The following is a 19,591-nucleotide window of genomic DNA, read 5'->3' on the forward strand; positions in this document are numbered from 1 at the left end:
TGAAATGAACTCCAGGGATTTTTACCTGTAGTTCGAATCTGAACTCATCCTGATGGGGCCGGAAATGCCTGAGCTCAGAGGCTCTTGGCAGAAGACTGAAATGGAAGTGACACCATTTTTTGGTCTCTATATATTTTCCGCTTAAACAAATTGGATGATCTTTTTTACTTCGATATTGATTAGTAGAGCCTTTTTCTCTTTTTTTCTCGTTACTCGTTCCGTTCCTTTTTATTGGATTTCTACATATCATTTTTTTCATTAGAAATCTTTTATGTAATATCCCTCCCGTTTAAAATTTTCAGTTCCAAATTTTAATTAGACGTGAGACGTGATTTTATTTGATTGTGTGCTTTATGTGGTTTTTTCAAGCTTATTAGAATTTTTTAAATGCCAATGGTCTTGTATGTTCGATTAATATCCGTTGAGAATGGCATCTATGACAATCTTGCAGTCTCCTCAATTATCACAGAATGAAGCTTTGTAACCCTTGATTCAACTCAAATCGGGTCTCCAATTACATCTCTAGTTTTGCTGACCTGGAGAATTTTCCCTTTGGAATCTCTCCAAACCACTTCAAACTACCACTTCAAACTTGATTTTGTGGGGCTGTGTGGATGGAATACCTAGGCATTCAAGTGGACTTTAAAAATTGAATCGGACAATTAACGGGAAAGGAGATTGCTTGTTGGTTCTCTGGATTGATCAGCGACGTGATAAATAATTTTTTTTAATAATTCTAAAATTACTAAAAATAATTGAAATGAATATGTAATAAGCCGTGATAAATAATTTTTTTAATAATTCTAAAATTACTAAAAATAAATTAAATGAATATGCAATAAGCCGTGATAAATAGTTTTTTTTTTTTTAATGATTTTAAAATTACTAAAAATAAATGAAATGAATATGTAATAAGCTGCCTTTTTTTTTTTTTTTTTCAATAACATTACCCCAAGTCGTCATTGGTCTTGATGACAAAGACTTTTATAAATTGTATATGAGTTCTGAAATTATTGAAGGTGATTTGCTTTAACAAATTGGTACAATACACCAAATGTACAGAGAATTGTATGGCTACATTAATATGGGCTTAAACCTAGCATCTCGTAAATTCAAAAAAAAAAAAAAAAAAAAAACCAAAAACCTAGCGTCTCGTATGGGCTCCACTCAAGGATTCGCTTGGTGTGGTGAACTCTTTGCAAACAGTAAATGAACAATTGTGCACCAATGTATATAATTATAGAAATTTTATATGATAAAAAGATAATTGTATATTAACACTTAATCATACTTGTAGGGCCCAATAATTTGTGGCCCTGGCCCATTTATTCATTGGGGCCCAAGGCTCGAGCTGAGGAAGGTTATAGCTTAGGCTCGGTAATACAAGTACAAAATAGTCTTGGAACACAGCTGATGACGATTCAGTCCTCGGCATGTCCGAGGTCTCACTGAAAGGAAAGGCAAAAACGGTATAGGAGCAGTTTGGAAAAAATCTAAAATATCTAGGTCAATAGAGAAGGATGCACTGGAAAGTATAACGACCGGGGAAAGCTCCCCTTACTGCCATTCAATACTCTGCACCTGACAGAGCCATACTCTCCAGCTTTTACAACCACCCCCAACCACTCTGGATATAGGCTGATGGGACAAGTATCAGTCTTGGAAAAGTCGATCCTACACGTGGACGAAGGATAAGGAACACATGCTAGTATAAAAGGAAAAGTAAGCAATCTAGAGCGGTGGCTGGGAAAAATGGCCAAAAACCAGAGCCTCCCAGGCCGCCTCCAGGAGAAAGACTCCTAGGGCGAACACGATTTTAATTACGTATGCCCGCCACGAAAAACCCACTGTCTTGTGATCAAGGCCTAGCCTTTTAAACCCACGCTTTATAAATGATATTGTTTGGGCTTTTTTACGTGTGAACCCAATATTATTACGGGTCGTTACGAATCGTGTCCTTACAATACTCATTATTGTATTTGTAGTAGATAAACATTTATCACGAATGACACCACATTATCTTATTGTCTTATCTTATCTCTTTCAATTTAAGAGACTTATGATTAACTTTTTGATCATATAATTTTCTTATAATTACGTACCTTGATATACAATTGTCTCTTTATTGTGTTCAAATGTTTCACCATTTTTCTAATTATTTTTTAGTGAAGGTTACTTCTCCTCTTTTTTTTTCAGAAAAAAAAAAAAATCTAAAAAAAAAGTTGCTTCTTCTCATAACATTTTTAATTTTATAATTCTTGTCTAGGAATCATTGTTTCAAAAAAAAAAAAAAAAAAAAAAAAAAAACCCGGAAAGTTAAAGTGGGCTGCTTGGGTTGGAAGTATAACGAATAGGTGTTGGCTCATATGTGTTAGTAAAAAGTGTTGGACTCGGCCCATCCAAATCACGAGGCACAGCCGCATACCAAAAAAAAAGGAGCGTTTATTTATGTACAGATTTCTTGAGAAAGAAGCAGATGATGGTTCTCTTTTTTAAGGCAGATTGAGAGAGAAAGAAGGAAGATTTATTTTAGCAGAGAAGACTGAGAGAGAGAGAGAGAGCGAAGTTATTCAATAAGCTTTCACCCAGAAAAGAAACAGTGAACGATCGAAGCTTTCAGTTGGTCCGATCTGCATCTGGTAATCAAAATATCTCTCGACATCTCTTTCTCTCTTAAACCTCACTCCTCCACATTTCTGATCTCTCTCTCTCTCTCTCTCTTATACTTAGACTAGGTTGTTGTAAAAACCCTAATTTTGTTTGCAATAATAGCATTCAATTTTTGCATGAACCCTAGAACTGATTAGTATATGCTGTTATTGTCAGGGTGCGCTAACCCTTGAATTGTTTGTACACTAAATTGATTAGGATATTCAGTTTTCCTTGAATTGTTTGTGCACAAAGCTTCCACTTTTATATTTTGATTAAAAGTAATAATAGATATGGCATGGTAAAAAATAAGAACAAGTACAATAAATTATATTTAACATCAACACTAAAAGAAAAGAAAAATTAAGTGAAAAAAAAAAAATTACATTGCTGCTTTGAGGCACATGAAACTGTGTCTTAGGCGTGTCAGTATTGTGACGGACGCGGAGAAGTTTTTGTTGTGTCCGTGCTTAGGTTGCTACCTATCAATTGTGAGTAGGGATATCTTTCAAACAATAGGGCCTTCCAACGACTTAGCGCCTGCTTGTTTATTATTTCATCTTATGCTACTGAGCTTGGCTATGGAATATGTCGTTAAGTTTGAGAGTTTTTACATCAAAGAGTTCTAGATTGATAATAGATAAATGAATAGGGAACTAATGGAGCATTTGGTTCGTGGAATCTAATGCACTCTCAACATCCAGTTCCTAGAAGTTTTGGCAGGCATAGAAACATAACTTTTTGGAAGCTGTGCCGCATTGCATTATGTGGTGTTTTTGGCGAGAATGGAATGCTAGAAGTTTTGAGGGATGTGAATGGACTATCCTTGAATTTAAAGCCTTTTTCTTTCGTACTTTGTTAGATTGGAGTTTTGCTTTTCATTCTCCTCCTTGTTTTACTCTTTTAGATATGTTTGAGCTTTGTAATTTGAATTGATGTACTTCTCCTTCTCCCTGAGTACACCCTCGGTGTACTTGGTATGTTTCTTTTTAATAAATTTTTTTCGTTACTTATCCCAAAAAAAAAAAAATACAGTTCCTGGGAATATGATTCCTTATAAATTAGATGATTGGAAATGTAATTATATCCACTTTTGGTTTGTTAGGAGAATATGAGGCCACCATGTTGGGTTTATTCTTAAGTCCTTTAGAAATTAATTATTCTCCTCAAAATGTCAAGCGTATTACCCGTCACTTGTGCGTGGCTTCTACAAATAAATAATGAAAAATATAGTATGAACTGTGAATTAAGTCAAATCCCTTAAAGTGAAAGTTTATCATTTCTGATTTACACATAAAAGACTAAAATAATTATTTCAAATTCCTTTGTTTCATTGTTATCAGGGGGGATCAGGCCTTGTCTATCAAACTGATTTATTTTGTTCAAACACTAATCAGTTCTGAATAGAAGAAAAAGAAAAAGAAAAAAAATCAAAGTTAACAATAATTGTTAAAGGTGAATATATATAAAGGAAATTTAATGCATAGCATAAGAGCATAAGCACCTGAGAATAAAGAAGAGATGTTTGATTAGAAAAGTATTCTGTTTTAGTTAGTCAAATGGTATTAAATTGGGGGTGTAATTGTCACTTCTAAAAAGAAGAACTTTCCCAAGTTATGGGAATGTGGATACTTTAAAGTAAATTCACAGTCCTACAAACGTGAGGGGTTTTGTGCCCATCCCTTGAGCTATTTGCAACCAGAACTAGGAATGCTCTGGAATGAGGAATTCACTTAAAATTCTCAGGAATCCTAAAAGATTATCCCAAATCAAATGAAGTGTGAATCTCTATTACCTATAAAAGAAAAAAGAAAAAAAAGAAGTGTAATCTCAAATATAAAATATATTATTTTTTCCTCTGTATTTTGGAAAGGGCAATTCTACATTGTAGTGTTGATTCTTTCTTTTACTAGTTACCACTTATTATTATCATCAAATCATTATGCCAATGGCTATCATACTCAAGTGGTATGTTTCCTAAAATATTGGTGGGGTCTTGGGTTCAATCCTTGAGAGCAGATGGATTTGGCTGTGGGAAAGCTACCCCCATCTTTTTGCCTTCTATTACCTAATGTCTATTTCTACATATATTTGTGTGTTTTTGTATGTGTACACATCTTTTTTCCTTTTTATATATTACCTGAATCATCTGTTAGCATTTTGAAATAGCTTCTAAATCTCTTCAAAGTTGCAAATATGTATGCTTTTGATTCATGTTCTTGGATGCTTTCTAAATATGTTTTGATTATCATATCTCAACATATGTACTTCAAGTGCTTAAGTTGGGTCTTCTGCCTGTTTGTGTGTGCTTTGGCTTCTAGGTTTGTCCTATTTTGCTCTGCTCTAAATTTTTTTGTAGGTTAGCCTTGTTAATGTTATTTCATTTTGGTTATTTGCTCATTCAAGTCATGATAGTTTCCTTTTTTATTAGTCCAGGTCTAATTCAAAATGTCTCGGAGATATGACAGTCGTACAACAATCTTCTCTCCTGAAGGTCGTCTCTTCCAAGTTGAATATGCAATGGAGGCTATTGGAAATGCAGGTGCCGCAATTGGGATATTATCAAAAGATGGGGTTGTCTTGGTTGGTGAAAAGAAGGTTACTTCCAAACTCCTGCAAACCTCAGCTTCCACTGAGAAGATGTACAAGATTGATGATCATGTTGCATGTGCTGTGGCTGGAATAATGTCTGATGCCAACATCCTAATTAACACTGCTAGGGTCCAAGCCCAACGCTACACTTTTGCTTACCAAGAGCCCATGCCTGTTGAGCAGCTAGTTCAATCTCTCTGTGATACTAAGCAAGGGTACACACAATTTGGTGGCCTCCGGCCTTTTGGCGTTTCATTTCTTTTTGCAGGATGGGACAAAAATTTTGGGTTTCAGCTTTATATGAGTGACCCAAGTGGAAACTATGGAGGTTGGAAAGCCGCAGCAATTGGTGCAAACAACCAGGCTGCACAATCAATGCTTAAACAGGATTACAAGGATGATATGACAAGGGAAGAGGGGGTCCAGCTTGCACTGAAGGTGCTCAGTAAAACAATGGACAGCACAAGCCTAACTTCAGATAAGCTTGAATTAGCTGAGGTTTTCCTCTCTCCTACTGGCAATGTGAAGTATCAAGTTTGCTCACCCGAGACTCTGAACAAGCTGTTGGTGAAGTTTGGGGTGACCCAACCAGCCGCTGAGGCTTCTTAAATTATGTTAATCTATACTGTTTCATTAAAGTACGTTTTCTCAGGATGTTTTGTTGTATTTTCATAATTCCTCTTTTGTATTGGATTGCAACCAATGTGTTTGATCTGTCCATCTAATTCCTCTCAGATGTTCCTAGTATTTAATCGGGCATGTAGCATAAAACCTAATTTCTCACATTCCTGGTATAACTTGTTTTATTTGGAAATTTGATCTACTTCTTTTTGGTTATTTTAGCATGGAATTTGTTTCATCTTTGTGCAATTTATGTATTGTAAGAGGTGTATAGATGGATTTAAAGATGATGTCGTAGTAGATGCTGCACTCCAGTTTTCTGGAAAGAGCTGAATGTGTAATGTTGGTTGCTTCTATTTGTATTTTTCCTCGAGCTTAGCTTCGAGTAACAGATGACTTGGGTGACACACGAGGTCCTTTAGATCCATCGGATTGCCTATTCTCGATAAACAAATTCAAACATTTTTGAAAACAAGTCTACCCTTATAATACCATGTTATCACTAATCCTTGATGCTCATGAACATGCATATTTGGATTGAATTAAGTTTCCTGAATATGATTTGAATGATGGAGCTTGGACATGATTTTCAAGCATGTGATTATCTTCGATTTTTGGTTTTCGTAAATGGGTTGGTCTCATATATCAATATGGCTTGGTCATTCAAAAGCATTTTGAGGTTTCCAAAAGCCAAATCCATCTCATTTTTTAAACACCACCTTACTCTAATAAATTTTTATTTTTAATCTTAAATAAATTTAAGTTACCTTAACAATCAGCCAAAAAAAAAAAAAAAAAAAAAAAAGCTTTATCTGTTTTGGTGAAAACAAAACCTGCAAAGGCCCAAGCCTATTAACTGCCAATTATCTGTGTCGGGCCGTGATTATTTAGACCCGCCACCAGCACCAGCACCACTGATATTCCAAAGCCAAGGTAGGGGCGAGGGAAACAAAGTCAGAGCGAGCAAGAAGCACAGAGATTCGAAGGTTCAAGTTGGGTCTCTCTTGATGCATTATTCTGATTCGTGTTAGTTTATCTGTTACTTGTTGTTCAAGCTAGTAAGCGGACCCTACTTGTTGATAGTTGAGCAGGACTATCAATCCTAACCCAATAGCTACTACATGCAGTTTAAGCAAAAATGTGAAAAAAGGTAACCAACCATGTTTCGCGCCAGAGCCACTTGGGTCCGATTCGCAAAGCCATTATTCAATTCCAAAACCAGACCATTTTGCACCAACAACAACAAGACGACCAAACCCACAAGCAATAACAGTATCAGTGTCAGTGAAAACAATGCTGTTGAATCCAATGTGAGTAATGATTACCACCAAGCGTATAAGCAGCTGGACAAGCTGGACATCATCACTGCCGCTAAGATGCTCTTCACGGATCCTCCCAAGAAAAAGAAATTCGGGTATTGTTTTGCTTTTTAGCTACTTCATGTCGTAGCAACTGCTTTTGGGTTCTTCGGTTTTAAGCTTCTTTTTGGCATTTCGTCAAACACTTTTGCTTCATTTGTGTTTTGATAATTATGAATTGTGAATGCGATGGAATTTAGGAATGAGGATAGTAATTTGGACAAATAGAAGAAAAGTTAGTGAAAATTAGAGTGGTACCAGTTGGATTTGAGGATAGTGAAACTCATTAAGGTTGTATAGACTTAAATGTTTAGTTATCTTTCATTTTGACTCTGATAATAGTTTCTTAAGCCTTATAGCTCTGTTGGTACCTCTGCCTCTCCCTGATGGAAAGATTGTAGTTTTGATATGTGGGGGGCATAGTGCCCTTAAAAATCTATTTGTAACAAAAAAGAAGTTTCTTAACAACTGTTTGTTACAAGTTTGATGGATAGGAGAGGTAAGCTTGATGGTTTCTTAGTATGTAAAATGTTTAAAAATTGAATGTGGGAAGGTAAATTGGAGTGATGACAAAACTAATTTTGTCCAAAATGTTGATATATGAGTCGGGTTCATTGTCATTCCTCTTATCTAGATGTAATCTCTACCATGACACGCACACATATATTTGAATTACATTTTCTGTAGGCTTAGGCATATTTAATATGGATCCTATGCTGTATGTATTTTGCATATCATCTTCTAATAGACATTTTTGTTCATCAGCACAATTATCATCCTAATAGGAGAGTGAATAATCCATGATATTCATCAAATATCATTTTCCACAAGGGTTAGCATCTAGCTAAAACAATATCTAGCCCGCTCACACCTTCCATTCTGCATCATACCATGTGTATACCCTGGAATGTCATAAATTTAGATCTTTTCAGTTGGTTTCATTCTTGTCAAAATGGATCCACATTTATATCCTAGGGGTTTTATTCTAATGTAATCTATTGGTTCATTGCTCAATATGCTACATTCATTCCACAAAATCTAGGATATTGTATGAAAAAGTGCCTTTTCTGGCACCTTGTGATTCTTAGTCTGCACCCTATGAGTAAAATAAAATATGTAACATTCTCTGCTTATGATAATACTCCACATTGTTTAAGATATCCATGTATTTTGTCTGCTGAACTTTTGAATGTATCCTACTTCATGTTCTGGCTGCATATTCCATATCCATACTTGATGTTTTTGAGTGCCTGGAATGAGCAACATTTCATTTTTAAGTGTTTACAGAAATGTTGCGTGCTTGTTTGTCAATGTTTTTATACTGTAAATTATTTCCCAGAGGAATGATATATTAGTCATATTGTCCATATCTAAAACCCTCTTTGCATTTTCATTTCTATTATCAATGCATATTCTTACATGTCTCTTCCATGGTCAGGTTTGATTTCCATCTGGTACAATTCTTCTTTGCCTGTATGCCTTCCTTGGGTATGTTAATTTATACATCTTAACATATACAAAACACTTATTTTTTAGACATATCTTGTTGGGATTTATTTTTAGACATGTCTCTAGGGTTGGTGCTACTATCTAAAAATACTTATTTTTTGTGACAGCTGTATATTTGGTGGCTCAATATGCTCGCTATGATATCAGAAAAATGGAAGCAGTAAGTAAAGTTTGTTTTTTCCCTCTTTTCTTTACAGGCCTGCAATGAAGTCAATAAGATTATTGGCCTTTCTTGGATTGTTTTCTCATTTGTTCCCTCTTTGTTTATAGACTGTTGATCCTTGTTTCTTTCCTTAACTATATATCCTCAGTTCTTTCATATATGCATTGGAATTCCTTGTTAACAGTTTAAGGACAGTCATGGTGCATATTGATCCACTTAGCAAGTTCTCTGCCAGAAAACCTTAATGCATTATAATTACTGTATGGTACTAATTATAACTTAAAAACTTCTATGCCATCAAATTCTGATTCTTGTATCTTTATAAATTGTGCTTCTGCGATTGATGTCTATAGATTAGACAGTAGTTTTCATTTGACAATAAATTGTGAGAATGTGAGGAGCCAGCATGTACAACTTTTGTAGGCACTCTGCCTTTTCCACCTCATATGTCTTAATATCGGGCTGACTTTCATGGAAACCTTTCTTGTGGAAGGGAAAATATCACAGAGTCGCATTAGTTAAACATTTGGCATGAAACAATTCTGCTTTATAAGGAAATCATGCAAATTACTCGTGAAGAAACTGACCATGAGAATTTGAAACAAAGGAGCGTTCTACATGTAGGACATTTGTATTCCACAAAGCTTGTGAAGAAAAATGAATTTATACCCTGTTTATTCTTCATTGTATTCTTTCTTGATGGCAGTGACAAACTCTTGATGAAACATTTAGTGTAAGTAACCTAAATTAATTCTCCATATTGATGTGAGAACCCTTAATTTAGGGGCCTTGTTGGGCGTGTAATTTGGAACTTCCTCTCAGTTATTGATATCAACAGTGACACAGCACTTTCAGTACAGTGGTAGTTTATGCTTATTGGAAGGAAATAATATACATATAGTTTAGCTCAAATACTGGAGACATCATGTTCTAAAATAGCCACCTCCTTTTTATAGTTAACTTCTCTCATCCAGGAAGCACAAAGAAATATTTATTTTTATTTAATTACAAAAGTCAATTGTGTTTTTTAGGTATTATTAGTTAATTAGGTTAATGGTATTTTATTTCCTAGAGTTGAGGTTGTTTTTGTAATTCAATAAATGGGACTTCCCAAGCGAATTAAAATTTCCCAAGTCATTGATATTAGAGTTTAGTAGGCTATATAACTAATAAGGGTAGAATTGTACTCATTACTAAATTATAGTTTGCTTGATTAATGAAATTTCTTTGGAAAATTTCCATTGGTTTGGTGTTGACTTTTTTTATTTTTTTAATAAATTTTATTGATTAACAATTGGATTGCACCAAGTACATAGACATATACTTAAGTTGAGCTCATAACTAAGGGCATTTTTTTTTTTGGATAAGTAATAAAACTTTATTGCAATCAAAATAACAGACCCAATTACACAGAATGTACTATGGGTGCAATACAATTAAGATCCCAAAAAACAATGATCAATCAAAACAGGAAGAGAAGAAAAAGAAAAAGAAAAAGATCTAACTAAGTGCTAAAGTTACGATAATCAATAAAATCCAACAAGCTTGAGAAAGAAAAAAAAAATCCTGCCATTGTCATCCATTCAAACAAAGTTCTAATATGTTGTTGTTTCATATATAAGATTGTTTGCTCATATCCCTCAAAGCTTTGCACATTCCTCTTCCTCCAAATACACCACATAAAAAAAAAAATGAAGGATGGCCTTTCAAATCCCACTATTTGGATATCGACCAAAACATAAAGTAACAACCCCTCTAGGCATCACCCATTGAACCCCAAAAAGGGCAAAATCATATTCCACCACTTTAGCAACGAACAATGAAGAACCAAGTGATCAACTATCTCCTCTTCCCTCTTACACAGACAACAAAAACTCACTGAAATAATGCTTTTTTTCCTCAAATTATCCACTATTTAGATCCAACAATGACACAATTTAAGTGAAGAAAGCAATGCCTGTCCTCTCCATGGACTCACATAGAAACTGAGTAAAAGATCCAAAACAGAAGAAAAGGGCTCCAACTCACAATCTAGTACTGGATGTATAAAATTCAACACCATATTAATAGAGTCCTTACGAAGTAGCATATGGTCTGCTACTGGAGCTTCCTTATCACTTGTCATCACACATCCACCCAAAATTTATTTCTGGTGGCATCCTCTACCTCAAAGAGACTTTAACCAACCCTAGGTGTTGATTTATAGAGGTTCTCTCTTCCTTAGTGTTGACTCCTAGGTTATCTATCATTTGTTTTTCTGTTTTTCAATTTTATTATTTTAACATTCTAGTTTTGTCCCACATCATTCTCTCTCTCTAAAAGAAACATGATGATATCACCTTGTGGCATTCATTCACATCTCGCTTGCCACATGCTATTGTTGTGCTTTATTCAATCATTAATGGTCTGCTACTGGAGCTTCCTTATCACTTGTCATCACACATCCACCCAAAATTTATTTCTGGTGGCATCCTCTACCTCAAAGAGACTTTAACCAACCCTAGGTGTTGATTTATAGAGGTTCTCTCTTCCTTAGTGTTGACTCCTAGGTTATCTATCATTTGTTTTTCTGTTTTTCAATTTTATTATTGTAACATTCTAGTTTTGTCCCACATCATTCTCTCTCTCTAAAAGAAACATGATGATATCACCTTGTGGCATTCATTCACATCTCGCTTGCCACATGCTATTGTTGTGCTTTATTCAATCATTAATGACTACTGAAAAAAAGTTTCTAATGATACCTCTAGTGGGGATTAATGACCACTTTGAAATTTTAAATTTATTAGTGTTGTGTTTGGATGTGGGGACTAACAATCAAAGTATTTGAAGAATAATTATTAATATTAATTTATTGATATTAATTTAATAACACAAGATAATTTCAGATTTGGGGATTTTTCTCAAACAAAGACACTTGTGATGTTATGTATTTAAAATGACATTTTACATCTAATGATTTCAAAACCACTTATTAATTAAGCTCCAATTCATTCATAAATTTCATCAAGAGAAAAAAGTTGAACTTCTTATCTTTATTCAATTCACTAAATTACAAATCCAAATCCAATCTTTCCTAAATGTTTCTAGTCAACAAACCATAGTCGAATTTGAAACACATTTTATTTCCCTCTCATAAAAATTCAATGACTTTAGTAGTGTTGTTTCAAATAATTTTTGAATTTATGTTACTCCTGTGTGGAAAGTAGATTCCTAATTTAAATTTGTCCATAAGTAAAGGACAACGAGCTCAAATTACAGTCTTATCCAAAACAAAAAGATCAAATTTTGACCAAGCAAACTACTAAATTCATGTGGAAGCTGTTGGATAAAAAGTATTTCTTTTGACAGTAAGAATTTCACCCCCACCCCCCCACCCCCAACTTTTCCAAGGGTTGGGCAACAAAGTTGGGGGTAGTTCTCTCCCATTATAACCACTATACATAACTTGCCATTAGAGGTGGCAAATTTCAAGCCAATTTGCAATCGGGGCATTTAGAGTGGAATTGACAACAAATTCCTTCCTGCCTAAGTTCATACATATAATTTTGGAAATATGGGCACAAGTGAACATTGACCAAGTACTTTTATATCTGAACTTATAGCACTTGGACCACTCTACTACAAGATATGACATTTAAAATATATTTATTTGATTCTAATAACAAAAATTATGTAAAAACTGTCATTCCACATAAATCTTTTACATAAATATATAGGTGCTCTTCTGACACTCTTGACCTTACAATGGTTTCAAAATTGCTGCTCTCTAGCTCTCACTCTGCAAAGCAAGCCCATAACTGTTCAACTCGAAGGTGGGGGTTTAAGCTTAGTCTCTAATATTACACCATAAGACTTTGCCAGTTGAATTATCTAGAACCTTCCTAATTAAGAATCAATTTGCAAGATTGGAATTGACACTATGCTTCTATTGCACACTGAAGTACACAACTAGTATTTGGTTAAACATTTGGAAGCCTTTTAAACCACTTCATTTTACATGAAATATTTTGAACATAGGCAAACACTCAGATAGTATCAGCGTTTGTGCAGAACCTAACAGTTAACACAGCCTCATAAACTGCTAATATGGCTAATCTGTATGCTTTTTGTTTATTGACCTTAGGCTGTAATTTGAAAATCGAAAGTATCAATATATGTTACTTTAAAACTCTCCCTTTTTTGTCCCCTAAACGTGAGGAGTAATACATAACTATGTGCAAATTATTATAATGCGTCATAGTTTGGATAAAATCTATTGCCATTGTATAACTTATTTAAAACACAAGATCTTGATGGCATGGCTGTAATTTGACAAAAAGGTTAAAGTCACTAAAATGATCTTAATTTTTTAAATTGCAGACACTCCTCTATACAATTAGTCTGCAGTATTAATTGGAATAATGATATCTGTTTTTGAGATTGCTTCATTTAGTTTTAATCCTTAATTTCATAGAAGTAGCATTGTAAGGTTCAACATGTAAGAAGAATGCTATCTTAAGTGAGATCAAGCAGTTTCATTTTAATGGGGATCAATTGCTGGATGTTTGTCAGCAATCGATAACTTTCTACTAACTAGTATACCCCTTTCTTTAGGTTTTCCCCCCTCCTGTTTTTCTTGGATTTTAGTTGGTTTCCTTTTAGATTATTTAAAAAAAATTACAAAATCTTAGGAACTGGAGCAGAAAAAGAAGCAAGAAGAAGAAAAGAAAGCAAAAGAAATGGAGTTAAATGCCACAGAAGAAAAAGAAGCAGGATCTGATTCAGAGCTTTTGGAGGTGAAAGTGAGACTGGATAAACTTGAGGAGGCTATAAAGGAGATAGTGGTTGAAACAAAGAAGCAACCTGCTAGTGGTCTAGCCAAAAATCAGAAAGAGGGTAGTGAGAAAAAGGATCTTGCCACTGAGCCAACCAACACCAAAAGTAGATCAGAACCCAGCAATATTGTAGGTAAAGATCATCTCAATAAACAGGAACCTGTGGAACCGAGAAAAGGTTCCTGAAGCTTCCCTGCAGGATCAGAAGGGCAAGACCCAAAATGGAGGGTCTTCTCAAGATGCGAAAACATGAACACAAGCTTCTTCAATTCATGTAGATATAAAAGCACAAAGGTTTTGTTTTAGACAAAGCATGCACCTGAATTGTCTTCTTTTTTGGGGGGAAAGTCCAACAATCAATTTGCATGGTTTTGGGATCAGCACAAGTTACAGTGGGAGATCCATTGATCAAAAATTTTAATTGCTTATTAGCGGAAATTTTATGCAGCTGATTTGTCTCTCTTGTTGGGCATTTTCTGTGCTTGCAACATGTAAGAGTATTTAATTATAGATCTTATTTTCTTCCTTTATTTTTTTTTTCGTGATAAGTAGTGTGAATGCCTTAAGGAGAGTAAATTTTGATGCATCACATTACCAAAGAATGTGAGTTATTGGTTTCAAGCTGTGGTGATCGACTGGTTTTTATTGGTTAGTTTACATACCTTAATCTCTCTGAACCAACAAGCTCAGAGTATTGTTCCATGGTTCTATCAAATATTAATCTACCTTGTCCGTACGAGCTAGATATGGATTTCAAAGCAAAGGTGTACAATATGCCTTATCATTCAAAAATTTGAATGATGACGGTTTATACACTGTTAGATCCAAAAATAAAATCTAAATAATGAAATAGACGAAATGTATAGTTTTTGAAATGGAGAAGATCATGTGGTATAAGGTATTACAGCTCATAAGCTTTTTATTTTCTCGTGTAGCTGCATGCACATGTGCACGCAAATGAAATGAAACCAAATGCAAGGGCACAAGAATTTAGCAAATTCCATACAACAGCACGACCTATTTTTAAGTTTAAGGCAAACTTTTGTATGGCTGCACATTCTCTCAAAAGTCTCGTTCACTGAATCAAGTTGTAGCATGAAATTCAAAAAGATGAATTGAACACATGTAATTGATTTTTCACCTGTAGAAGTTGGGTTATGTTGGTATTAATTTAAAATATTCCAAGTTATTATGGAAGTGACAAGTGGTGTAATTAGAGATATTACACTTGTAAGAGCCCCATAATGTCGTAGGAAGCAGAAGTGACAGTTCCCATGACATTATTATTCATGTAATAGTGCATACAGTTAAGTAACATCAAAGTAGTTTCAAAAAGTTACAAACAACATTTACATCATGACAAGTGTCATTCAAGCCTCTAGAGAGAGAGAGAGAGAGAGAGAGAAGTGGAAGTAACTAACAATTGTCGATAACTGTTGTGCCTCAAGTATAAATAGAGGACACGTTCTTAAGAAAAAAACACCATTCTCTACTAACAAACTTGCTTTAGTAAGGTTTTGTAAGTTGTTCATGCGAGTTACTTCCTTATAACTTGTTACTTGTTTAATCTTGTTTCTATGGATCCACAACCTTAGTTTGATCTCAATTCTTAGTTGTTACTTTTGTTTGATCTTTAATGCATCAATCTCATTTGATGTTTAGAATGTTTATTTAGGCTTCGATCTATTTCCTATGCAAAGTACTGAATCATTTGATCTATTTATTGTTTAGACTAATTAGGCCTTGATCTGTTCTGTTTGCAATGAAACTTAGCTTAATCATGAATTGCTTAGCTTCCTGTGAATCAATGGCATTGGATCTTACTTAGATTTTAGGTCTGGTACTTGTTAATTTAGAATTTACTTGTATTCCATAAGTTTACTGTTGAGAGAAATGGACCATGGAATGAAAATCATCTTGCTTATTAGTTAAGTAGGTAGATTTTGTAGTGAATCTACCATTGGTATTGGGAAAACAGATGAATTTATCTTCTCTGATTAGTGGAGCAATGCATCATACAATGCTTGAATCATGAATGAAGTTATTATGAAGACTACCTCAAATAAGTTCGGGGACTAAAGTTTTTCAGTCTGTTAGCTATATTATCTTTGAGATGGTGTTAAAAATCGCATTGCATAAGCTTATTGGACGATAGTTTTGGAAGGTTGCAAATCGATTAAATCTAGAAATTAGTGCCAAGAAGGTGTGATTCATCTCTTTGAGACCACTGGTGAAGAAAGCATACTTAAAGTCTGGTCACACCGGGAACCACCTCAATACAGTAAAAAGATCACAAATAGATTAGGCTTTGGAGTTTTTATTGCTCCCTTGTTGAAAATGGCTTGTTTGATTTCAACATCATTGTGGACCATACAGAGGTTTTGATTTTCTTCTTCTGTGACGGTCGGGTGAATTAAATGCTCTAGATTGAAGTTAGGTGAGGAAGAAGCTCTTGAGGAGTTGAAAAGACCAGAGAAGTGATTAACAAAGCAATCCTTAATTGCCTCTCTACCCAGAGATCCAATTTCCATTGTGCTTTTAAGAAATCAGTAGCATTCTTTCTCCTTGTAATTATTGTTGAGAGGTGAAAATACCAATATTTAAGTCTGAGCTCGTTAAGCCATTAGACTCTAAATTTCTGTTTCCAAAAACTCCTCTCTTATAAACCATTCATTGAGTTCAATAGTAAGCTGCAGTTTCAATTCCAGACTATTGTTACCGGATTCTACCTTTTGAACTTCACCTATTCAGTTTGCAATTTACTATATTCAGAAGTGGATGTTGCCAAATATATCTCTATTCCATTTCCTAAAGCATAGCTTTTACTAGCTTCAGTTTGGAAGAGAGAACCTTGAAATATATTTCTCCAGGCTTGCTTAATAACTAGGCGACAAGTACAGTTTTGAAAACTTATAACATATGATAGATAATGTACTAAATGTTCCCTTAAAAAGTTAGCTTTTCTAGATAAGATCAACAAAAACAAACTAAGAAACATTATTGCCACCAACTCCTTTTTGTTTTGGCAACATATGGAATGTTTTAAACATAATTGTTCTTTTAAGTGCTGTAAACATGTTGATGCCACCGCCAATGAGGTTGGCAAGAATCAGCTCCAAGGGGTTTTTCAGGGCATATATGACTCATGAGTCAAACCTTTTGATCCCAGCTGGGCCCTGAACTCGTTCAGTGCAAATGTCACCTTGAATCATGGATCAATCTGCATTCTGGCAGCATAAAAGATCATTCTATCTTTGCCAAGGACAATAAGATCAAAAAGGTCACACAAAGAATGATGAATCATTTTGAGACGAGAAATGGGGGAAATAAATGCATAATGTTTGAATACATGCGAACTCAAAGTGGCAATAACTATTCTGCCTTTGTGAAGATCTCATTCTTGGGTGGAAGAAGAGAGAGAACAAGAGATTTACAAGATCTAAATGGGGCAGGTCAAGGCAATATTAACACAAATTATGGATACTGAAAGGTATATGGCACTACAAGTCAGTCTGTAGCTGAAGATAGAAACGGGCTCAAATACAATTTACAATTTGCAGGTGCATCATGCATGCACACAAAAATTCACATTGACTAGGTGATTGAGTGGACAGCCGAAGCACAATGCATATTCACAGTGCAGTGGTCCGACTAACTTCAGTTTTTCCTTAATGCTTTTTCAATAGTACACTAGGAAAAAAATCAGGTAGAAGTGCAAGTACATACAGATAAAAAGAAGTCAAGAATCAAGATTCAACAGAAAAGGAGAAGCTAGCATAGTGTGCCTTACAAGATGCTGGGGTTCATCGGGTAATCAAGCAATAGACTCGTCCGACTCTACTTTGGACTTCATCCTATACTTTCGGCCCGGTCTCTGTGAGCTGTTACTTCCATCTTCTAATGGTTTCATTTCATCTTCCTCCATTGCACAAACTTCATTGTCTTCCATGGCCCAAGCTGCAATTCTAACAGGCAAGCCTCTCCTACGCATAAATTCCTTGCCCAAATCATCCCTGTTTTGCTTTGAGACAGTAGCATTGTCTACCATTATAGTATCACCTGTTTTCCTTTTTGGTATAAAGGTGACTGATGGAAGATCATTGGAAGCATCCTGTTGCTGTGAGGCCATATCATTTGACCTATTCAGCAGCTTTAAAAAGTCCATATAGGCTTGCTTGTTAGATTCCTCGTCCATGTCGCTAGATGAATCAAAGGTGTAATGTGTATATTTTGAAGGATTCCGTATATAATCCGGAACTGCAGAAGAAAAGTTAGCCTGATTTAAAACCATAGCATTATCCACAAAACCGGTATCCATTGGGACATCATTGTCTCCTTCAGAACCTCCACCACAATTATCTTTACATTCAGTTTCAAACCGGACACGTTTGTCTGACTTGGAATCCGATGGACCATCCTTTCTCTTCAGAATAGATTTCAGTTTAACACCATCCTCAGACATGTTACTTTCATCCTCTCTCGCCGGTGCATCTTTCTCAGAGACTCGCAAAGAATCAATTTGTTGAGCTGCTTCGGCATCTTCTTTGAGCCTAATTTTCGCAGCAAAGTGATTCGCACGTGGGTCTCTCTCAACTTCCTCAATCGAATCAGGTAGCTCATAATTAGAATCTATAGCTATACCATAATCATTTATATCCTTCATATACAACCGTTCCTCAGGCTTTTCACTATTAACAGCCAGTTTGTCATATTCATCTTCCTCTTCCTGCACCAAATAATCCAATATCCATTTAGACAAATCCCACACCACTACTATAACATCTAAAACCCCATTAAATTAACACAGTACATTACACACAAAATTAGTACCCATAATCACACGTGTTGCATAAAGTGGAATTACTTGCAAAATAAAATTTTCCTTACCTATGCAAAACAAAACCCATGTCAAGTTTTAGTGTTTTGACCATGTAATAACAAGACACTACTAAATCATAAAAACCACATTCCAAATACCTCGTAATCCAAAGTACAGTCTTGGCCAATAGAGCACTTAATTTGCCACTCTTCGTCGTTAAAGTCTTCCGGTTTAATGGAGGCGAGTGAACCGGGTTCGTTGTCGTTGTCGTTGTCGTCGTCGTCAAGGTCATCGAGGTCCTTCACCAGCTCATCCTTCAAACTCAAATCCACCAAACGATTTTCCTGCTGCTTGTGATCATGGTTTGTCAATAAGGAATGGGAGTCGGGTTCGGAAATGGTCTTGTCTCTGACCCATTCTTTCCTTTCGATTTCGTCGTCTGTGAGAGACCACAGAGACGAAGATGGAGTTGTGGCTGTTGGGGTTGAAGCTGATGCTGAAGAAGAAGAAGAAGAAGAAGCTAGAGAGCCGAAGATTTTATCAACTCGGACTTTGAAGCTGTCGTCCATGGCTGGTGCTGGTTTTAAGGAAGGAAGGAAGGAAGGAAAGAATCAGGGTTTTGAAAAGTTACACAATTTTGGGGGTTTTGAGAATGAGAAGTTTTTGGAGTTTCGACTATTTTATTTTTATCATTGTCTGGCTGCGAATCCCACTACTCCAGCCTTCGCCGTTCTTTTTCTACAGTCTGTTGGATGCTATTATACGGCGTGTCGTTTTATTTTAACCATCACTCGTAGAATCTGAGCTGAGGTCTCGTCACTCGTGATATTTACGAGTAAGTCCTCGAAGCCTCTAGTCAGTATCTTATGGTCACTTTTAAAGGGGTTTCTTCCAATAATACTAAAGTGTATAATTGGAGTAATACTATTTTTCGTAATAATTCCCAATTAATATCACTTCATTATTTTTCAATTACTTTTCTCCAAAAAAAAAAAAAAAAAATCACCAATTACTAAATGTCAACTCAACATAAAAAATTATGAAATTTAAACATATTGTAAAA

General features: G+C 35.2%; 3 protein-coding genes across 6 annotated transcripts; 2 read left to right on the forward strand and 1 right to left on the reverse strand.

Moving 5' to 3' along the window:
* The first annotated feature begins 2,418 nt into the window (after window positions 1-2,418).
* LOC115976354 (proteasome subunit alpha type-4-like) lies at window positions 2,419-6,083 on the forward strand. Of its 2 annotated transcripts, none has more exons than XM_031097581.1 (2): window positions 2,419-2,639; window positions 5,081-6,083. In XM_031097581.1, the coding sequence occupies exon 2, from the start codon at window positions 5,098-5,100 to the stop codon at window positions 5,848-5,850; it is 753 nt and encodes a 250-aa protein (XP_030953441.1). In that variant the 5' UTR covers window positions 2,419-2,639; window positions 5,081-5,097; the 3' UTR covers window positions 5,851-6,083. The 2 variants fall into 2 exon arrangements, with proteins under 2 accessions (XP_030953441.1, XP_030953440.1); XM_031097580.1 differs by having other exon boundaries at window positions 2,420-2,639; window positions 5,086-6,083.
* A 641-nt stretch (window positions 6,084-6,724) lies between these two features.
* LOC115976355 lies at window positions 6,725-14,386 on the forward strand. 2 transcript variants are annotated; one of them, XM_031097583.1, is made up of 5 exons: window positions 6,725-6,848; window positions 6,990-7,276; window positions 8,659-8,708; window positions 8,837-8,889; window positions 13,566-14,386. In XM_031097583.1, exons 2-5 carry the CDS (start codon window positions 7,023-7,025, stop codon window positions 13,893-13,895), a joined length of 687 nt encoding a protein of 228 aa, XP_030953443.1. In that variant the 5' UTR covers window positions 6,725-6,848; window positions 6,990-7,022; the 3' UTR covers window positions 13,896-14,386. The 2 variants fall into 2 exon arrangements, with proteins under 2 accessions (XP_030953443.1, XP_030953442.1); XM_031097582.1 differs by having other exon boundaries at window positions 6,726-7,276.
* Window positions 14,387-16,609: 2,223 nt separating this feature from the next.
* LOC115976356 lies at window positions 16,610-19,364 on the reverse strand. Of its 2 annotated transcripts, XM_031097584.1 has the most exons (3): window positions 18,687-19,278; window positions 17,500-18,435; window positions 16,610-16,936 (listed from the first exon to the last, which is right to left on the reverse strand). In XM_031097584.1, the coding sequence occupies exons 1-2, from the start codon at window positions 19,095-19,097 to the stop codon at window positions 17,524-17,526; spliced, it is 1,323 nt and encodes a 440-aa protein (XP_030953444.1). In that variant the 5' UTR covers window positions 19,098-19,278; the 3' UTR covers window positions 16,610-16,936; window positions 17,500-17,523. The 2 variants fall into 2 exon arrangements, with proteins under 2 accessions (XP_030953444.1, XP_030953445.1); XM_031097585.1 differs by lacking the exon at window positions 16,610-16,936 and having other exon boundaries at window positions 17,239-18,435; window positions 18,687-19,364.
* Between the last annotated feature and the right edge of the window lie 227 nt (window positions 19,365-19,591).

This window comes from Quercus lobata, chromosome 2 (assembly GCF_001633185.2).
Source record: "Quercus lobata isolate SW786 chromosome 2, ValleyOak3.0 Primary Assembly, whole genome shotgun sequence".
NCBI lineage: Eukaryota > Viridiplantae > Streptophyta > Magnoliopsida > Fagales > Fagaceae > Quercus > Quercus lobata.